This window comes from Neomonachus schauinslandi, chromosome 2 (assembly GCF_002201575.2).
Source record: "Neomonachus schauinslandi chromosome 2, ASM220157v2, whole genome shotgun sequence".
NCBI lineage: Eukaryota > Metazoa > Chordata > Mammalia > Carnivora > Phocidae > Neomonachus > Neomonachus schauinslandi.
In genome coordinates, this window is record NC_058404.1 from 142,955,684 (window position 1) to 142,977,839 (window position 22,156).

Here is a 22,156-nt window from a genome sequence, read left to right on the forward strand (position 1 = left end):
AAAACTTGTGATACACAAAAAACAAAGAATCCAGGCATAATACTATAGAATGTCATCAAATCACAAGGGAAGAAAGCAAGATAAGAAAAAGGATGGGTGGCTCAATCACTTGAGCATCCAACTCTTAATTTTGGCTCAGGTCATGATCTCAGGATTGTGAGATTGAGCCCCACATCAGGCTCCACACCTAGTGGAGTTTGGAAAACAAAACGAAAAAGCCAGGAAACTACATTAAATGACCAGAAAACAATTAATAAAATGGCAATAAGTACATGCTTATTAACAATTACTTTAAATGTAAAGAGACTAAATGTTCCAATCAAAAGACAAAAGGTGACTGAATGTATAAAAAAACAAGACCCATCTATATGTTGCCTACCAGATACTCACTTCAGACCTAAAGACAATACAGACTGAAAGTGAAAGGAAAAAGATATTCCATGCAAAAGGAGGCCAAAAAAAAAAAAAAAAAAAAAGCCAGGGTAGCAATACATATATTAGATGAAGTAGACTTTTAAATGAAGACTGTGGTTGGCTGGGAAGATGGAGGAGGAGGACCCTATGCTCACCTAAGTCCCATGGATACAACCAGATAACACCCATATCAGTGTAAATAACCTAGAAAACAACCCGAAGACTGGCAGAACAAACTTCACAACTAAAGGCTAGGAAGAGGCCACATCAAAGAAGGTAGGAAGAGCGAAGATGCGGCCAAGGAGCAAATCAGACCATGGCCATCCACAGTGGGGAGGGAGCTGGTGTGCAGAGAACGGCAGAAAATAGACTTTCACACCAGGGAGTCAGTCCAAGAATGGGGAAGACAAATCTCCGTAATATTTGCCTTTGAAGGTGAGAGGCGCTAAATATTTTGAGTTCTTAAAACCAGCAGGACTTAACAGCCTAGAATTTAAAAAATTAGTGGTTTCAGCTCAGCCTAGACAGCATTCAAAGTGGAGTTTCCACCATAAAGAGAAAGCACAACAACCCACCCACGCAAATATAGCTTAGAACTAGCAGTTTGAAAAACACAAGGGGCAGACGGGAGGGATAATGATTTCCTCAGCTCAGAATGCAGCTCAGAGACAGGCATCACAGGGAGACCCCTCCAGGAACAAAGGAACTGGTAGGCACCATTTCTCTCCTCCAAGCCCCAGCGTAAACAATGGCCACCTGTGAAAAGTAGTGTGGTGCTGAAACTCCTTACCTAACTTGCTGGCACTAAGCCCTGTCCCCCCTTGCTTCAGCAGATCCGTCTTCCCAGTCATACTTGCCTGAGTCCTGGCTCCATGGGGCCCTCCCCAAGAAGACCTATGCAAACCCTGGCAACACCACATCTCCTGACCCACCCGTTTTACAGGACCTCAGTTCCTCTGGCAGGGGGCAGGTCTCATTTTGCAGGCAAACCACCACACACCTTGCTGCCCACAATAGGCAAAGAGAGGCTCTGCAGACAACTGGACTGAAGGAAAAAAGAGACAAAGACTCAACAGCAGAGCATACACAACACACATAGGAGACACTCCCTGAGGCACTAGGCACTGGGGACCAAGGGACACTGCACTGCAGGGCACTATAAGACCTCTCCTTCACAAGGCTATTATTGTTAAGAGCAAAAGAAGTAGCTGACTTTCTTAACCTATAGAAACAGATACAGAAAGTCAGACAAAATGAGACAAAAACATCTCCCAAATGAAAGAACAGGACCAAACCACAGCAACAGACCAAAGTGAAAAGGATATAAATAATATGCCTGGTAGAGAATTTAAAGTAATGATCATAAGATACTCACTGGACTGGAGAAAAGAGTGGAGGACATCAGTGAGACCCTTTAGACAGAGAGAAAAAAGAACCAATCAGAGATGAACACAATCGATGACATTAAAATACACTTGACGGAATAAACAGCAGGCTAAATGAAGCAGAAGAACAAATTAACGACCTGGAATGGGGTGCCTGGGTGGCTCAGTCGTTAAGTGTCTGCCTTCAGCTCAGGTCATGATCCCAGGGTCCTGGGATCGAGTCCCGCATTGGGCTCCCTGCTCGGTGGGGAGCCTGCTTCTCCCTCTGCCTTCTGCTCCCCCTGCTTGGATTCTCTGACAAATAAATAAAATCTTAAAAAAAAATACATGCAGAAAAAACATGTGACAGAATTCAACATCCATTTATGATAAAAATTCTGAGCAGAGTTGGTAGAGAGGGAACATACCTCAACAAAATAACAGGCCATATATGACAAGCCTACAGCTAACATACTCGATGGTGAAAAGCTGAAAGCTTTGAACATGACAAGGATTTCCACCCTCACCACGTTTATTCAACATAGTACTGGAAGTCCTAGCTGTGGCAATCAGACAAGAAAAGGAAATAAAAGGCATCCAAATTGGTAAAGAAGAAATGAAACTGTCACTATTTGCAGGTGATATGACATTATATATAGAAAACCCTAAAGACTCCACCAAAAGACCACCAGAACTAATAAATGATTTGGTAAAGTTGCAGGATAAAAAATGAATATACAGAATCTGCTGTGTTCCTATATACTAGTAACTATCAGAAAGAGAAATTAACAATCCCACGTACAATTACCTCAAAAAGAACAAAATACCTAGGAACAAATTTAACCAAGGAGGTAGAAGAACTGTATGTACTCTGAAAACTATTAAGATTACTGATGAAAGAAATTGAAGATGACACAGATAAATGGAAAGATATTCTGTGCTAATGAACTGGAAGAATAATATCAAAATGTCCATACCAACCAAAGCAATCTACAGATTCAGAACAATCCCTATAAAAATGCCAACAGTATTTTTCATAGAACTAGAACAAATAATGCTAAAATTTGTATGGAACCACAAAAGACCCCAAATAGTGACAGCAATCTTGAGAAAGAACCAACCTGGAGGTATCCTTTATTTCAAACTACACTATAAAACCTATCGTGTTCAAAACAGTATGGTACCAGCATAGAAAAGACACACGGATCGATTGAACAGACTGGAGAGGCCAGAAATAAACCCATATTTATACTGTGAATTAATCTATGATAAAGAAGGACTAATATATAACATGGAAAAGACCATCTCTTCAATAAATGGTGCTGGGAAAACTGGACAGCTACACGAAAAGAATCAAGTTGGATCACTTTCTTATACCACATACAAAAATAAACTCAAAATAAGTTAAATACCTAAATGTGAGACCTGAAACCATAAAACTCCTAAAGGAAAACATAAAAGTAATAAACTTCTGGACATTGGCCCCAGAAATATTTTCCTGGATCTGGCCCCTCAGACAAGGGAAATAACTGGAACTACATCAAATGAAAAGGCTTTTTGCACAGCAAAGGACCATCAACAAAACAAAAAGGCAACCCTATGGAATGGGAGAACATATTTGCAAATTATATACTAATAAAGGGATGATACCCAAAAAAATATAAAGAATTCATACAACTAACCAAAAAAATAAACAATCTGATTAAAAATGGGCAGAGGGTCTGAATATGAATTTTTACAAAGAAGACATACAGATGACCAACAGATACATGAAGAGATGCTCAACATCACTAATCATTAGGGAAATGCAAACCAAAACCATAATGAGATATCACCTCACACCAGTCAGAATGCCTAGTACCAAAGAGAGAAGAAATGGGGCGCCTGGGTGGCTCAGTTGGTTAAGCGACTGCCTTCAGCTCAGGTCATGATCCTGGAGTCCCAGGATCGAGTCCCGCATCGGGCTCCCTGCTCGGCAGGGAGTCTGCTTCTCCCTCTGACCTTCCTCCCTCTCATGCTCTCTGTCTCTCATTCTCTCTGTCTCAAATAAATAAATAAAATCTTTAAAAAAAAAAAAAAGAGAGAGAAGAAATAACAAGTGTTGGTGAGGATGTAGAGAAAAGGGAACACTTGTGCATTGCTGATGGGAGTGTAAATTGGTGCAGCCAACATGGAAAACGTATGGAGGTTCCTCAAAAAATTAAAAATAGAAATACTACATAATCCAGTAATTCCACTACTGGCTATTTAGCCAAAGACAACCAAAACACTAACTCAAAAGATACATGCACCTCAAGTTCACTGAAGCATAATTTGTAAGAGCCAAGATATGGAAGCAACCCAGTGTCCACTGATAAATGAATGGATAAAGAAGTTGTGGTGTATATACAGTGGAATATTACTCAGCCATAAAGGGAATGAAACCTTGCCATCTGTGACAACATGGATGAACTAGAGGGTATTCTGCTAATTAAGTCAGACAGGGAAAGACAAATATCATATGATTTCATTCATAGGTGCTATCTAAAAAATAAAAAAAAAAAGAACAAACCAAACACAGAAACGGACCCCTAAATACAGAGAACTGGTGGTTGCCAGAGAAGTAGAGGGATGGGCAAAATGGATGAAGGGGATTAAGAGGTACAAACAGTTATAAAATAGTAAGTCACAGGAATGAGAAATAAAGCATAGGGAATATAATCAATAATATTGTAATAACTTTGTATAATGACGGCTGGTAACCACACTTATTGTGGTAAGCATTTCATAATGTATATAATTCTGAAATCACTGTTGTACACCTGAAACTAATGTAATATTGTGTGTCAACTATACCTCAATTAAAACTTTTAAAAATAAATATAAATAGGGATGCCTGGGTGACTCAGTTGGTTAAGCGTCTGCCTTCAGCTCAGGTCATGATCCTGGGGTCCTGGGATTGAGCCCCACATCGAGCTCCTTGCTCAGCGGGGAGCCTGCTTCTCCCTCTGCATGCCACTCCCCCTGCTTGTGCTCACTCTCTCTCTGACAAATAAATAAAACCTTCCAAATAAATAAATAAATATAAACAAACCAGACTGGGGGGAAAAAAAGTGTGCAGACAACTTTTTTAAAAAAGCACATTGAACCCGTAACACCTAGTCTAGATTTTAAGTAGTTTTTCTTTTATCTTTCAAGGCGGACTTAAATCCTTTTTGAAACACTGCAAAATGTAAACAAGTGCCAGTTACCAAAGCCCATGCCTAAATCAGTCACTATTCAACTACCACAATACCTTGGGAAAAAGAATACCATACTGTATAATCTCATTTTTTCCTTACTTACTTAGCATATATACATTCCTTCACTACTGTCTATTTCCCTGGATTAATATGAGATTTAAGTTAGGGACTATATGTGAAACACTTGGTAAACAGTCATGTTTACAGAAATATATAGTGTTTATATATTAAAGGAAGATGAAGAGATTGTGGGGTGATACTATTTGAAGTCAAAGTTTGATCCTTCAAAGATGAGTAAAACTTCTTTAAAATTCTAATTCAGGAAATAAACTCATGTTAATCACTAACAGTATTGTATATTTTAATACCTGGCAATTGTACGGAAATTATATCCAACAATCTTAAAGTCTTTTATTGAATTCAATCAGAAGTATACAGGGTTTTTTTGCAATCATAAATATAGAAATAAATGAAAAATGAATTCTATGACATACCTGGACCAACTCTGAATTTACAAAGTAAATAAAAAATACTCGGTTCTCATTTTATCAAGTGACTCTGACCAACAAGTGAAAAATACATCATTCCTGTTGATGGTTTCTTGTGGGATTCCTTGAGTAGATTTTAAGTAAATAAAGAATATATTAGACTACAAAGCAACAAAGAGATTTACAGCAGAAGCACTGATTAAAATGATGAACGTCCCCAACGGTGGAAGGAGCATTTTGCCAGAGGATGCAGAGGGATGGGTTTTGGGACCTGGAACTGGAACTGGAACTGGACCTGGAGCTGTTAATGAGAACACACAGTCATTGACACATGTCATTTCTGATACCCAGTTTCATGCACCTAAGCCATGTATCCTTAATATGTAGACATTCAAGTTGAGCTACAAACTTTCCTAAAACACTAACCAGGAACAATGTTGAAATAAATATAGTTCATTACAGATTTCAGGCCGTATTTTCATATATTATCATCAGGGTGTATGTGCTGACACAGTTTTTATCTAGGATTCCACAGCCTTTTCAATATCTATGTAGACAAGATACTTTTTGTTGTTGTTCAAGTTCTCTAGAATTTCTTAGCAATTTTTTGTTTTCATTTTCTGTATATACATGCAAGGTAAAGTTTGATTCTATTTCAAGACGGTATTTCATATGTATATGCTAATAGTTACCAATATGTGATTAAATTCAGCTGCATTTTTAAACACGAAGCCCTGCCAGCTGAAAAAAAAAAAAGTTAACTTTTTCCCTCGGTACACGAAACACTGGTCTGGAGGAAACGGTTTCCCTTTCATCTGAACTAGTGAAGAGAAACAGTGGAGCCCAGTCATAGGATGATGATCTGTTTCACACTCCCCGTAACTGAATTATGGCTGTGTTTTGGTTCAGACTGTACAAGGGAAGACTGGGAAGTATCCAAATGGGATCACCACTCAGATTTCATACATGAAGCCAAGAGAAACAGCCAGTAAATTTTATGTCTTTAACTCACATTATCAATTTACTCGCCATAATTATAAAAATGTAGTTGTATGTATACAGATGGGGAAAGGGACAGGCAGGTACACTCATACATTAGTTTGTTACTACAGAGCAGTGGTTCTCAAGGGAGCAGTACTGCCCCCTAACAGGCAGTTTGGAATTTGTCAGGGTATATATATACATATTTTTTTAAGAGTTAAATTTGTCGGGGCGCCTGAGTCGCTCAGTCAGTTAAGCGTCTGCCTTCGGCTCAGGTCATGATCCCAAGGTCCTGGGATCGAGTCGCAGATCGGGCTCCCTGCTCAGCGGGGAGTCTGCTTCTCCCTCTGCTGCTCCCCCATGCTCGTGCTCTCTCTCGTTCTCTCAAATAAATAAATAAAATCTTTAAAAAAAGAGAGTTAAATTTCTTTAATGGGACCCTCCCTACTAAAATTGTCAGCATGTGCTGAGTGTAAGGAAATCATGAGTTAGAATCTTGATCCTGAGCATTTCCTTCTTTTGTTTTTAACCTTTTCCAAAATTTTGTTCCTTTCATAAATCATTTCCATCTGTAGGTGATCTTTAGGATCTCTAAAAATAGCATACTACTTTAGTTGTCTTGGTTTTTTTAAAATTTTTATTTAAATTCAATGAACACATAATGTATTATTGGTTTCAGAGGTAGAGGTCCGTGATTCATCAGTCTTATATAATACCCAGTGCTCATTACATCACGTGCTCTCCTTAATGTCCACACTCAGTTATCCTGTCCGCGTCCCCCCACCCGTCTCCCCTCCAGCAACCCTCAGTTTGTTTCCTATGCTTAAGAGTCCTCTTATGGTTTGCTGTCAGGTATTTTTTGACAGTCACAACAGTGGGGTAGTAGAGGGCTCTTTGGCTCGGGACATGATCCCAGGGTTCTCGGATCGAGCCCAGCATCGGGCTCCCTGCTCCGCAGGGAGCCTGCTTCTCCCTCTCCCTCTGCCTGCTGCTTCCCCTGCTTGTGCTGTCAAATAAATAAAATCTTAAAAAAAAAAAAAAAAAAGTAGAGGGGCTAGATATCTTGCAATGCTCTGGACTGTGTTTGCACCAACCCACTTCCACACCAATTTCAAATGCACTGGCAGACATACATATAAGTTAATAACCTATTTATAATGCTTAAGTCCAGAACCTGAATCAGTTTTACATAGAAACAAAATATTTTTGGATAGTTCCAATAAACATCAGTTTCTATCTAGCTTCTATTTCTTGCCTTTCATTTTCTTAAACTTGCACAGAATTGCTTCCAGTCTTTTCTTAAATCCAATTTGTATAATTAATACAATCACCTGTCCATTATTTCTTTTAGTATAATGTAGGCACTTACATATTGAAATCTATATAATTTTGTTATAAATTATAATTAGGACATTATATTGATATTCTTATGGGTACAAGTAGGTCTTCTTATCTACGCATGTTATTCCAGACACTACAAAGGCTTTATAAATATTTGTTATAAAAAGGGAGAACTGGGTTGATAGGGTTGAGAACCACTGCTCTAAACAAAACACACAGTTGAAAATGACTGCTTAAGAAATTAAGTTACTCCCACCATATACACACTAATAAGCATTTGGATATGACATTACATCCCATATTATGATGCCTTAAACTCTTGAAGCTTTGTTCCTGTTACTGAGGAAAAATAAATTTGTCACTTTTTCTATACTGCAGATCAGACATTTATCAACTAAGGAAATGAAATATTTCATACCAGGATTGCCGGTATCTTCTTGACTTTTGTCTTCTAAAATATAAACAGATTTTGAGTTAATTATATTGTACATCTATTTATCCAGAAGAGAATAATCTGATTAAGCAAACTTGGTTATCTCTGAAAATGGGCCTGAAGGGCAGAGTATTAGGTTTAGATTTATGTGTGGGGTTGAGGAAGCGTTTAATTTTTACTCACTTGTGCTCTTTGAATTTTTTTTTACTATTATGTGTATGTGTTTCCATTAAAAGAAAGATTAAAATTTTATTTACAAAATAGTATTTTCTGGACATTGAACTAAGATTCCCAAGTACAACATTAATACCTATCATTTACTGAGTGCTTCCTATGCATCATACTTTGTGCAAATGATTGATGTACATTGTCATGTTTCTTACAGTCTCAGTAGGTAGGTATAGTTATCAGTATTATACAGATGTTCCTCAAAACTTGCATAAAACCACAGAGGTAATGAATGGAAGCAATGTCTAATTTCAAAACCTCTGCTCTCAATTACTATGATACACGACCTCAATTATAATGCTATACTAGCACTGAAATATTACGATATTGCCGTATTTTGACAGCTTTGAAGCCAAATACCAATTCTTGGAGCCCAGGATAGAGGTGTATTTTCTATAACTACATCTGGTTGGAAGACAAGTGTCATATGACAGAAAGTGAACAAAATTTGAAAAGTTTGAGTCCTAGTTTTCTCTTTCTAGTCTTTTACAGGTTCCTTAAATTTCCTATATTCCATATCTTCATCTCTAAAATGGCAATAACAATATTTAAGTGGATTAAACAAGATCCTGTGTAAATGTTTTCTGCCACTTTTAAAAAGCCTGCACTACACAAAGCTTTCTAGGTGAGTGCACAATACAAAATATTCCCAGCAAAACCTGGTGGCCTATTTGTTGGAGGACATGTAAGGGCAGTGAGGAACACAGAATGACTCGTCTCAAACACACCTCTTTGATGATGCTGTTCCAGTTACTACAGATTCCCTCATAGTAGCCACGGTACCTTGGGAAACCTCCTGTCCCGTTCTGGAATAGACCCCTGCAGCAGGAAGCCAACTGTTCCAGCTGCAAGTCAACTGTCTTTTTCTTTGCTTAGCCCAGAGAGCCATAATAGCGGCCTGCTGCTCACACTGGTCCCTCAACATTTTCTCCCTCTGGCTCGCAGACTGGGATATCAGAAGCTGTATAGCCCAGGTGTTTTCCTTTGCCCTCGCAAGACTGAGCTACCTGAATGATGATGGTAAAGGACCCAGAAAACCATGATACCTCCACCCCCAATAAAGAATTTATTACCAGGTTTTTCATCCAGTTGTACCACTTTTATTCCTAAATGAGAAAGAATTTCAGATAATAAGAAAGACAACTACCATTTACTACTATTTTAAACTACCATTCATTTTGCCAGACTTTATCTCATTAGGACTTTAATCAGTCCTGCAAGACGTTTTCTTCATTTTACAGATTTGGAAGCAGAAGCAAAGAAAAGTGAAATAACTATATAAGTTACCCAGAGGAAAATGGCAGAGGAGAGACTTAATGAAACTAGGGGTCTACACAGCCTGTGTTCATTCTCTACCCGGCTCAGCAGCTGCCTTTCAGATAACCACTGGCTCGAAGGAGCCAATGAGAACACTACACAAACTCAGGTCACTGAGTTGAAGGGTTGTAGACACACAAGATGTGTCATCAGTGTTGTTAGAGGTTCACTTCAAAGTTGTGAGCAAACAAACACGTGGCCCAACATGGCAAATCCAGGTGAATATAAAAGAGCTGCTGGACCTTCTCTCTGGGCCTAAATCTGTGAGTGAGGCGATTAACTGTGAATATGCTGTCTTTGTATACAGCACTGTGCTATTTCCATAGACAGCGATGTTAGGCAAAGCTCAGCACTGTGCTATTCATTCCATAATAGTAAGACATACCAAAAATTATTTTCAAAATACTACAAGAACTCAGGAGAAAGGATTTAAGCATTAAATGGGGGCTTGCACCTTGAGATTCTGTGTTTTTCTAGTCCTTACAGATATTCCCGTAAGGTAAACATGACAATTATTAGCCGTATTTGAAAGATAACAATTCTGAGGCAGAGAACTGTTATTACTGTCCACAGCTCTCTTGGAAATTATGTCCACTTTTTAAAAAATTTACTTCTCTTTGTCCCAGGAAAAAAAATTAAGTTTAGAGACTTTTTCCTCCTCTGTAAGCATTAAGTTCTAAGCCCCTTCTGAGGAACTTGACAGAAATTACTGTTCAGGGCGCCTGGCTGGCTCAGTCGGTTAAGCGACTGCCTTCGGCTCAGGTCATGATCCCAGGGTCCTGGGATCGAGTCCCACATCGGGCTCCCTGCTCTGCGGGGAGCCTGCTTCTCCCTCTCCTACTCCCCCTGCTTGTGTTCCCTCTCTCGCTGTGTCTCTCTCTGTCAAATAAATAAATAAAATCTTTTAAAAAAATTAAAAATTAAAAAATTAAAAAAAAAAAAAGAAATTACTGTTCAGTTTCTCTGGCCACAGAAGCTCAAGGCCCCTCAATGGCCTTGTTCTCAGCAACAGCCTCACACTGTTTAAATACCTATTTGAGGGCGGCTGGGTGGCTCAGTCATTAAGTGTCTGCCTTCGGCTCAGGTCATGATCCCAGGGTCCTGGGATCGAGCCCCACATCGGGCTCCCTGCTCTGCGGGAAGCGTGCTTCTCCCTCTCCCACTCCCCCTGCTTGTGTTCCCTCTCTCGCTGTGTCTCTCTCTACCAAATAAATAAAATCTTGAAAAAAAATAAATAAATACCTATTTGACATTTTCATGATTATATCTTATAGGTAAGTTAAATCTGCCATGGTAAAATAAAACTGTAAGAACACTTGAAGAACCACAAGTCTTAAGGAATGGGTGGGTACTAGGTCGTAAGTTAAGAGACGTGGGTCCTTTATTCACTTACGTGATCTTGTACAAAGTACTCAGGCTCCCCTGCATTATCTAATGGTGACAATTATAACTATACCCCCCAAATTGGCAGCTTCCTCTCTCATATGCCAACCACTGCTTACCTGGTAGTGAAAAAATTTCTGGAATTTTCATTCCTAAATGAGAAAGAAGCTTTCAGTGACTTACAGTTTGCTCCAGTGAGTATATTTTCCCAACTCTTATCTGATGAGCCTAAGTGATACAAGCGCCAAAGCTCCCACTGCACTGTAGTTTCTGGCTTTTTATTTGAAACTTCTGCTATGAGAACCCTCGTTGTGCAAATCCACTTCAAGCTTAGAGGAGCCTTCTGCCATGGCACCGCACACTGAGTTTGTCTATATGCCAGAAGACTATTTTGTTACCTAGAAATTCTAGATGTGAGTTGTTAGCCAAAGCTAAAAGTCAGCTTTCGTGTGAAGCTGAAGTTTCTGCCGAGTAATGTTAGCTGTAGAACCTAGAAGGTGCTGGCTTGCATACCTCCAGGTCCCAGCAGCCTTGCCTTCAGCCATGCCCCTAAGAAGCTAACTTTCCTGCTCCAGGAACACACGTATACTAGAGATGAAAGACTCTTTTTTCCTCTCTACTCTCTTCTCCAGCTAAATCTTTGTAGAATGGCTAGTAGGCAGCTGTAAGGGAACGGTTAATGAATAACAGTCTCATGATAATACATTCTTTAATGCCTGGGGGAATTCTTCTCACCTCATACTTGGGCCCAAAGAGTAAAAAGAAAGCTGTCTTACCAGGTATTTGGGTGGGTTCATGGCTTGTCATACCTCAAGACAGAAATGAGTATTAGTGTTAATCAATTATCTTGCACTGTGAATGCTCTCTTTTGTCTACACCTCCCCCCCCCAACCCTAAAAAAAGTAACAACAAAAACACCTTTCAGTGGCTCTTCATTCTCTGACAAAGCCCACTCCTTAGCCTGGACTTTAAGAACTTCCATGATCTGGCCCCTATCTCTCCAATCTTATCTTTATAAGTCAGTCCTAGTACAGCAGCTTTTATTTTTTTTTTTTAAAGATTTTATTTATTTATTTGACAGAGAGAGAGATAGCCAGAGAGGGAACACAAGCAGGGGGAGTGGAAGAGGGAGAAGCAGGCTTCCCGCCGAGCAGGGAGCCTGATGCGGGGCTCGATCCCAGGACCCCGGGATCATGACCTGAGCCGAAGGCAGACGCTTAACGACTGAGCCACCCAGGCGCCCCATAGTATAGCAGCTTTTAAATGAAACAGTACTGAGTTTAAGACTCTGTGTGATTTAGTTTTATTGTCATTATAATTATTAGCTCTATGATTGGGCAGGCTTCTTAATCCTTCTGAGCTTCAATTCCTTATTTATGCAAAAGAAATACATCGTAGGTTTGTAAGTAAGTGATGATTAAAGGAAATAAGTCATAAAAGTGCTTAGTACACTGCATGGAATCCCTCTGTTCTGGCTTAACTCATTCCTCAAACTCTCCATGTCCAGTTAGTCAGCCCTTATGTTTCCCGCTAACCTTGTAGCTAGTCGCAGAGGGTAAGGAAAAAGATCACTTACCAAATAAGACAGTGGACTCCTGGCTTTTCATTTCTAAAGATGAGAACAGAAACTCTCTAGTGAAAAATGCAATCAACTTGAAAATTAATTTAATCTTGTATTTATATGGCTATTTACAGTGAAAAACTAAAAGCTTTGAGAGATGGCAGGGACCAGGGTAAAAGGGGAGAAAATTTAATCCACTGGAGCTTGACTGACTTATGGTGAGAACAACTATGGCTAGAGACCCAGGCTCTCTCCTAGATTAAGCAAAACAGCTCTTTTTGATTTTTTTTTTTTTTAAGATCAGTCCAAAGACTCCAAGGTACATTTGTCATATTAAGAATAAAATTTGATTACATAATACATTATAATTACAGATAACTTGGAAAAACACAGGAAATCATTAAAAATTACTCAGAATCCCAGATCTCAGAGCTAGCTACTCATCCTCAATATTTTTGGTATATCTCCTTTCAATTTCTTTGCTATGTATATGTACATATACATTTTTAAGCATTTTTTCCAGCCTTGAGAGATGTAACTGATAGACAGCACTGTGTAAGTTTAAGGTGTACAGCATGTGACTTACATATATTGTGAAATGATCACAATTAACATCCAGCATTTCATATATTTTAAAAAAGAAAAAAATGGCTTTTTTCTTGTGATAAGAACTCTCAAGATCTACTCTCTTAAAAACTTTCAAATGTACCATACTGCTGTACTACTATACTCATCCTACTATACATTATATCTCCAGTACTTATTTCTCTTACAACTGGAAGTTCGTATCTTTTGACATTTAAGATTTATTTATTTTAGAGCAAGAGAGAGAGACAGAGAGATAAGCAGATTCCCTCCTAATAAGCACAGAGCCCAACATAGGGCTTGATCTCATAACCCTTAGATCATGACCTGAGCTGAAATCAAGAGTTGGATGCCCAACCGAGCCACCAGGCGCCCCTCTTTTGAAATATTTAAATAAACTGCTATTACAGTTCATATGTTTTTATATATTTTATATTATAAGCACTTTCTCATATTTTTCAAAAATATGATTTTTAGGGGCACCTGGGTGGCTCAGCATCGAGTCACCTTCTCTCCCTCTTCCTCTGCCCCTCCACTGGCTCACATGCGTGCAGGTGCTCTCTCTACAATGGATAAATAAATCTTTAAAAAAGATATGATTTGTTTAGTATTTCATTATATGGATAGTATTTAACAATACCCAACTGTTGGACACTAAGGTTATTTATAAATTTTGGCCACCACACACTGTAAACATTTTGTACACAAATCTTTATTTCCTTAGTACAAGGATATAGGATATAACACAAATGTGTTATAACTAGGTCAAAAGGTATGGACTTTTTAAGGCTAGTAATACATACCATCAAACTGTTCTTCAGAAAAGTTCCAAATTTTAATCCTACCATTAATTTGTGAGTGTCCCTGCCCCAGCACCCTTGAGGACATTTGAGTAATACCATTATAAAAAAAGACAAGAACAAAACTTCGGAATGAGCTGTACTTCGAAATATACCAAATAATCAGATGGATATAGCTAAAAGCATCTATTAGTCAGATTGCTGGAAGCAGAAATAAATACAGAAAACATTTTAATTTAGAAAAAAATAACGCCATTTTTTAATGCCCCTGCCCAACACCCTAGGTTACAAGAGTTTGTAATTAGTCACACCTTCCTCTATCCATAAAACAGCTAACATAAAAACAGAAAATATGCTCTTTAGTATATGTGCTGCCAAAGTGAGCACAGAAAATATACTCTTTAGAACTAGTTCCTCAGGGCTCCTGGGTGGCTCAGTTGGTTAAGCGACTGCCTTCGGCTCAGGTCATGATCCTGGAGTCCCTGGATCGAGTCCCGCATCGGGCTCCCTGCTCGGCAGAGAGTCTGCTTTGCCCTCTGACCCTATCCCCTCTCATGTGTTCTGTCTCATTCTCTCTCTCTCAAAATAAATAAATAAAATCTTTAAAAAAAAAAAAAAAAAGAACTAGTTCCTCATATCATGTCTCTAAATGCTCTGTCGGTCATCTCGGAGATAAACAGGAGAGTTAAGTAAGAGACAAGGCTACTGCATCATCTTTATAAAGGTCTATCTATATAACTCAGGAGGGCTCTGATATACCGAACTAGTAAGCTAAAGTGGGTTCTGTCTTCTTCCCACTTTTCCTTACTGTGTTATGCTTACCTGTTTCCATCCCTAAGAGAGCTATATTGCCAATGAAAACCCCCAGAGTTTACAAAAATGTCTTACCAGGGTCTTCAAGGTTCTGGTCTTTCTCACCTAAGTTATAAGAAGAAACTTATCCATTTTAATGATAAAAAAAAAATTGAGAATAACTATAGTTACAGCAAACTATTTTCAGATATTAGAGCCACAAAGAACCACTTGGTATGTCCAGTAAACTAAAGCTACTAAATTTAAGTGTCAGCCAGAATCTAAATGCACCGAGAATTGGGCTGGAACCTTCCTCTGGCCCCTTTTATTAAGAAAAATCAGGGAGACGAACCATGAGAAACTATGGACTCTGAGAAACAAACTGAGGATTCTAGAGGGGAGGGGGTGGGGGGATGAGTTAGCCTGGTGATGGGTATATTAAAGAGGGCACGTATTGAATGGAGCACTGGGTGTTATACGCAAACAATGAGTCATGGAACACTACATCAAAAATTAAGGATGTATGGTGATTAACATAATAAAATAAAATTTAAAAAAAAAGAAAAAAAAAAGAAACCACTATCCTGTGGACGTTACGGAGAAATAACAAAAAAAAAAAAAGAAAGAAAAATCATCACATAGAGCAAGTCTCCTGGGGATCTCAATGAGGTAGAAAAATGTCCGTCTTGAAGAGTCAGCCGAAGTCCATGTGAAATGACCAGTAAAACTTGTGGCTGCAATGGGCCAATAAGAAGTGCTGTTAAGCAAGTCCTCAGGGGCTTCACGTGAAGCTTCACAAAATGCTTCACGTTGGGGCAGGAAGTATCTTCCAAACATCAAGTAAATTGCATACTTAAGGAAAAGCCAGATGCTTTTCTCTCTTCAGTAAAGAAAAACTTACTGTAGCTAAATGGGCCAAACACACAAGGAACTTATGCAAAAAAGTGATCTGAGTCATATCAATGGAAGTGGAAGCTTAATGGGGAAAGCATCCAATCACCCAGATATTTTAGTCAAATGATCGCAAACATCAGCATATTTGACAGATGAAAATGAGTAGCTTTTCTGCTTTCATCTGGATGTGTGGTGCCACACAGGCTAATCTCAATGACGGAATACAGAGCTATATAACAGGCCCTCAGGCCTGTCAAGAGCAACTAGCCCTTCGGGACCTACCAACCTTACTCCCCAGAATGTTTCCGTATTATTCAGATCTCCAGAGACACAACCTTCCCATTAACAAAAAGTTAAGTTTCCCCCAGAATAAATTCTTTTTTCCCCATCTCTTTTCTCTCAAGTTACACCTTCATACCTGCAAAGTACTCTTTCTTCACTAAGAAGTGAATTTGCTAAACAGGAAAGAGCTACTAAATACTAAACATCCATGTAAGGATTATTTTTAAAAATTAGAGCACACTTACCAGGATTGTAGATATAGATGGGTAGATGATGTTCTGAAATACAAACATGTTTTCATTACCTAGTACTATGCTCAGATGTAAGTAAATGTCAGGTTCAGTCTATTTTTAAATGTTTATTAATAAAAAAGATTTAAGTTGGCTTCCAAAAATACAGTAATATGAGAAATATAAAATTTCAATTTCAAAAACAAATGGGTATGGATTTTAACTACATGAAGAATTCACAGAAAAACTCGCCAGGAACACAGCTAGAAACAGAACTTTATAGTCAAACTTTTTAACAAGGAAATCTTCAAAGGGATCCACCCAAAGCATGCATTAGCCTAAAGCACTTTCTGGAAACTTTGGTTCAAATCTGTTGGGCTTATCTGATAAAGCTCCTCCTCCTAGAATTCCTGTTTATCTTCCCAAATCTTTCCCATGGTCCTCTAAGGAAGATTATTTTTGTTACCTCCTCCTATTTTTCCCTGAGGAAGGTGAGACAGACAGACATTACGATTCTGTCCCCTCAGTCCCCTTCAGCCATATGCACTATATTCCTTTCCTTTTTGGTCTCCCAAATGTTATTTCCTAAGATATCAAAATATGGGAATATGAATCTAGCACTGTGCATAGGAATCATGTAGGGACATTCAAAAGTCCTTAAGCTCCTCCAAGGACAGGCTAGGGTGAGAGTGGCATGGTCCTTGCACGCCCAAGGCAAACGCAGTGTTTGAGAGAACAGCCACAAGCAGGGCTGGGGGTGGAGCGCAAGCCACAGAGGCTCCTGGGCCCTCCACCTGACAGGACAGTGGTGGTGGTGGTTGTAGCAGCAGAAGCAGCAGCACAACTCAGCCTTGAGAAGATGATGGCTGCAGAATGACAACGGGGTGGGTGGCTCTGACCCATACCCAGGAGACATCATATTCCCATTCAGAAATAATACTTTAAATGCATATCTTACCCGTGTTCTCAACACAATTTTCAGTTTTTAGTCCTGAAACATGAAGATAAAGCTTTATTAGTTAGATACTCTATGCCCTAGAAAAGATTTCAAAGATTTTATTTATTTATTTATTTGACAGAGAGAGATAGTGAGAGCAGGAACACAAGCAGGGAGAGTGGGAGAGGGAGAAGCAGGCTTCCCACTGAGCAGGAAGCCTGATGCGGGGCTCGATCCCAGGACCCTGGGATCAAGACCTGAGCCGAAGGCAGACGCTTAACGCTGAGCCACCCAGGTGCCCCTGCCCCAGTAAAGATCTCAAATTGGTCTTATAGCTACTGGTAATCTAATCTGTCAGTTTTAGTCTATCAGATCCATAATTTGGTGTGAGTTGAAATGCGGAACAATTACATTTTTGTACTCACATTACAGCCATTTAACAGCAGTATGATCTCTGACAAAACATCTAATGTTTCGGGAATTCAGTATCCTTATCTGTATCTTTCACCTGGGAGTTTGCTTCAAATAACCTCCAAATGCCCATCCAAGGCTAACATTTTATGATTCTATTCTATGATTAGTTGGCAAACGTTAGGAGAAAAATTATGTGTCTAATTAATCTTCTCTTCAGATACTAAATGTCCTCAACAGAAAACCTATCCTTTTACTATGACAATTTCTTTTTTAAGAGAGAGAGAGAGTGAGAGGGCGTGTGCATGCACAAGAGCAGGGGGAGGGGCGGAGAGAGAGAATCTTAAGCAGACTCCACGTTCAGCATGGAGCACGACTGGGGCTCAATCTCATACCCTGAGATCATGACCTGAGTCTAAATCAAGAGTCAGACGCTTATCTTACTGAGCCACCCAGATGCCCCTATGACAATTCCTATTCACTGGACAAAAAGAATCTCAATCAGATCTTAAAGATCCTTGGATATATAAAGAAAGATCCTTCACATTCACATAAAGGAACAAATGGTCTATCCCAGAACACTGACCTATATATGTAAGGAAATCCACAGTTTTTGGAAAGCAAGAATATGGCATCTATCACTGTATCTTTATAAGGCCCTAGACCCTCTTGCTGGGTCTAGGGCCTTATAAAACTAAATCATCAGTGCTGCAGTGACTCCTCTGAGACATGACATCCAGGGATATCTGCTAGCCTGCCCAAGAGAGGTTAAGGCAAGAACTTCAGTGGGAGGACGTTTAGATTTGGTGCCAGCATGAGCCACGGAGGGCCTCCAAGAATGCCAGAGATGGCCTAGAGTCCTATGGTCTCTTCTCCATGCCTGGCTAACTCACTGATCTAATCTGGATATTCAGCTACCTGAGGATGAATCTCTCCATATAAAATGGGGGAATCCCTAAGAGATCTGGCTTCACTATGAGAGATGTGCTTTTCTGTAATCTGCTCTCAAATCCTGTTCCATTTGGGGAGTTTGAACAAAGAATCTAGGTGACTTGGTCCAGTTTCTACTGGTCCAGGAAATGGTACAGATCTATTAGAATCTGGATGGTGCCCTGAGGCTAACCTTAGGTCTCTAGCTAAACTAGAAATTAAACAAACAAACAAACAAACAAAAAAACAGTCTAGAGACTAATAAAAAATATCGCATTAGCAGGAGATGAATGAGTGCAAGTCTCACTCAGAGGGCTTAGCTGAGGGTGAGGTAAAGGTGAGGGAAGATGTGGCTAAGAAAGCTATAGGTATAATAGATTCAGCCAGGGGACTAGACACTGGGGAATTTTTTTTTTTTTTAAGATTTTATATATTTATTTGACAGAGAGAGAGACAGCGAGAGAGGGAACACAAGCAGGGTGAGTGGGAGAGGGAGAAGCAGGTTTCCCACTGAGCAGGGAGCCTGATGCGGGGCTCGATTCCAGGACCCCGGGATCAACACCTGGGCCGAAGGCAGACAGTTAACGACTGAGCCACTTAGGTGCCCCAACGCTGGGGAATTTTAAAGCCTTTATCTTTCATCTGTACCACAAATTAGAGTATGTTTCTTAAAGTGTAATCTGCTAATCACATACTTCAGAATCATCTGGGTGTTTACTGAAATCGCAAATTCCAGGACCCTAGCCAGGACTACTGACAAAGAATTTCTGGGGGTGATGTCTTGTAATCTACATTTTAAACAAGGACTCCAAGTGATTTTTTATGCACCAAATTTTTGAGAGCCTTCTCAGTAGTAGAGGATGGATCTCCTTTAATGTTTAACACAGATCCATTTATTCAAGACTGCGTTTCTCCCCCCTATTTGACTTTGGATTTAATTTTCCATTAGTGTTTCAACAGCAGAAAGTAAACTATTTTGGGTTTCTAAAGCAGTAACAGGATTAAAATGAATGAGACTGGTCAAAAATAAACAGGAGAAGGCAGAAATACATAGGGAATGAAAGAAGAGAATATAACCACAGATTTGGTAGGTGTAAAAAAAAAACATGAGATTACTATGACTAGCTTTAGGCCAATAAATTTGAAATATAAGACAATACCCAGAAAAACAGACTTTACCAAAATAACTCAAGAATAAATAGAGGGGCACCTGGGTGGCTCAGTCGGTTAAGCATCTGCCTTCAGCTCAGGTCATGATCCCAGGGTCCTGGGATCGAGCCCCGCGTCGGGCTCCCCGCTCTGCAGGAAGCCTGCTTCTCCCTCTCTCACTTGCCCTCCTTGTGTTCCCTCTCTGGCTGTCTCTCTCTGTCAAATAAATAAAATCTTAAAAAAAAAAAAAAAAAATAGAGAACTTGAATGACATTACAACCATTGAATAGCTTAAATTTTTTCCACAAAGAAATTACCGAGATAATTTGGTTTTTACAGAGTACTAAAGAGAAGGTAGCTGCACAGAGAGCTCCAGAGATCTTCAAAGGGTTTCCCTCAAGTATTGAGCAAAATACTGTCCAACTTACACATGTGAGGAAACTACGTGAGGCCCGGAAAAGAACCCACAGGAACAAGAGTAGTGCCTATTCCCACCAGTCACACTGGAAAACCTTGTAAGTTGTCATTTTAGCAGTGAACTCTACAGTAAGAAGACTTAGAAACAGTCCAGACAAGAGTAAATAAAGCCTCTCAGGAATTCCCAATTTCCTTCAGATCCTAAGAAATTACAGATGTCTGTGACCAAACTCACAGCTGGTTGGAATTTCCAGCAACAAGACTAAGGCGGTATTTGTTGATCACTGGGTTTCTGCACACAAGCCCTTTGCAGGGCTGCTACAGCTAGCCTGTCACTGGGACTGAGACAGTCTCACTGAAAGAAAAGTCATGACTCTCCAACTCCCTATCTTATCATGCAATGGATTCTCTCTGAACTTAAGTCCCATAGGTAGGATAAAACCCCAAAAGTTCCATCACATGGAAATTTTACTTCCAATTAAGAGCCAAACCTGGCTGCTAAGACCTTAACCACTTTCACAAACAGGTGCCTGTCCATCTATCAGAACTGCAGTTTCCAAACAGTGGCAGAAATTCACAGGGCTCCCAAGGGATATTTTAAAATTTTAGGACAAACACAGATGTACTTGGTATCTGTCAGATATAGCATGAACTACTAGCTTGAAGTAGAATGCAGTTTCAGAGGTATGCCATGTTACATTCTGTTTGATGACATCAAATATTTACAAGGCTGTGTTCTCAGCAATTGTGATAAAAAGCAAATATATGTGAAAATCAATGTGGATCAGCAAATAAGGTGGTATCCAATCTGATTCCAAGCTTTGAGAAGCTGTGCAGTGTCCAATAGGCACATACATCCCATTAGCAAGTTATTGTGGCTAAAATGAAATAATATTTTTTAAAAAATTTGTGTATTATTTTTTAAAATAGTTATTACTAAGATGTTTCTAATTCTTAGATGAACATAATACTTATTAAGTTGTTTGACTTCACTTAATAAATGGAACTTTTAGGTATTTCTTTTAGCCTGTGGACACTGTGAAAACAATTACGACAACACTAGGGACACCATGAACCAAGAAAATTTGAGAACCTCTGCATTAGACACCACAAAAGCTTACTTACTACTTTACCCAAACTACTGGCTCAATAGGGGCCTTACCTACAAGAATTCACACCTGAAAAGACAGTACAGTTCTCTAATAAAACAGCCTGCCCCCAGGTTGGACAAATCCAAAGGAATGCTGTATTCATCCATTTTAATAATAATTTGTTCATTGCCTTGGATGTTCTTGTGAGGAGAAGAACTTCAAATGGTGATCCTGGCAGGGACCCAGGGACCCAGGCACCACCTTGGGACTGACTGAAATCTACCAGTGCCAACGCTAATGCTCTAAAGCTGTATGATCAGGCCACTGAGATACTCAGAACTGATTACTAAAGATAAAACCATATGCAGTCCCTCTCTATGGAAACAAACACAGCAAACACAACTCATGAAGTCAATCTTTATGCTATACATATACATGTTTATGCGGCGAATGCATCTAAAGAAAGGCATCTGGAGACTGGCAAAACAAATCAAGCATGTGTGGCCATTGTCCCTACTACAACTTCTGGCTCTATAAGCAAAGGATTAGGGCTTTCAATAAAAAATTCTATCAGCCTCCCCAATAAAGATCTCTACAGGGTGAACTGGTCTGGCTGTCTTCAGCTATTTATAAGTTGCATACAACCATGCTAACCTGTCTTGGCTGAGTACCCAAGCTCCAAGGAATTAGGTATTAAAGAATGAGGTGAATTGGAGGAATAGTATACTCTCCTCCTTTTTGTGTAGGTGTGCTTGTCCTGACCTCAGTGGATGGACATTTATATAAAACCTGCTTTTACTTCAGTAAATGAATATATATTTATATTTCATATATAGGACCTCAGCAAATAAACAGTTCATATTGATTAGATCAAAAACACCAGTATATGAGACTGTAGGCTGACTCT

General features: G+C 39.3%; 1 protein-coding gene across 6 annotated transcripts in view; it reads right to left on the reverse strand.

Annotated features, from left to right (window-relative positions):
* Nucleotides 1-5,648: 5,648 nt before the first annotated feature.
* Nucleotides 5,649-22,156, reverse strand: part of ART3 (ADP-ribosyltransferase 3 (inactive)) — a 30,932-nt gene continuing 14,424 nt past the window's right edge. Inside the window, exons 3-11 of one of the 6 annotated variants that reach the window (XM_021702370.1) lie at nucleotides 17,273-17,305; nucleotides 16,330-16,362; nucleotides 15,005-15,034; nucleotides 12,747-12,779; nucleotides 11,947-11,979; nucleotides 11,290-11,322; nucleotides 9,544-9,576; nucleotides 8,228-8,260; nucleotides 5,649-5,788 (exon numbers count right to left, since the gene is read on the reverse strand). In XM_021702370.1, coding sequence (XP_021558045.1) covers nucleotides 5,649-5,788; nucleotides 8,228-8,260; nucleotides 9,544-9,576; nucleotides 11,290-11,322; nucleotides 11,947-11,979; nucleotides 12,747-12,779; nucleotides 15,005-15,034; nucleotides 16,330-16,362; nucleotides 17,273-17,305 — 401 coding nt within the window. Of the gene's footprint in view, nucleotides 5,789-8,227; nucleotides 8,261-9,543; nucleotides 9,577-11,289; nucleotides 11,323-11,946; nucleotides 11,980-12,746; nucleotides 12,780-15,004; nucleotides 15,053-16,323; nucleotides 16,363-17,272; nucleotides 17,306-22,156 lie in introns of all 6 variants that reach the window. The other 5 variants (XM_021702371.1, XM_044912695.1, XM_044912697.1 and 2 more) reach the window with 5 other exon arrangements.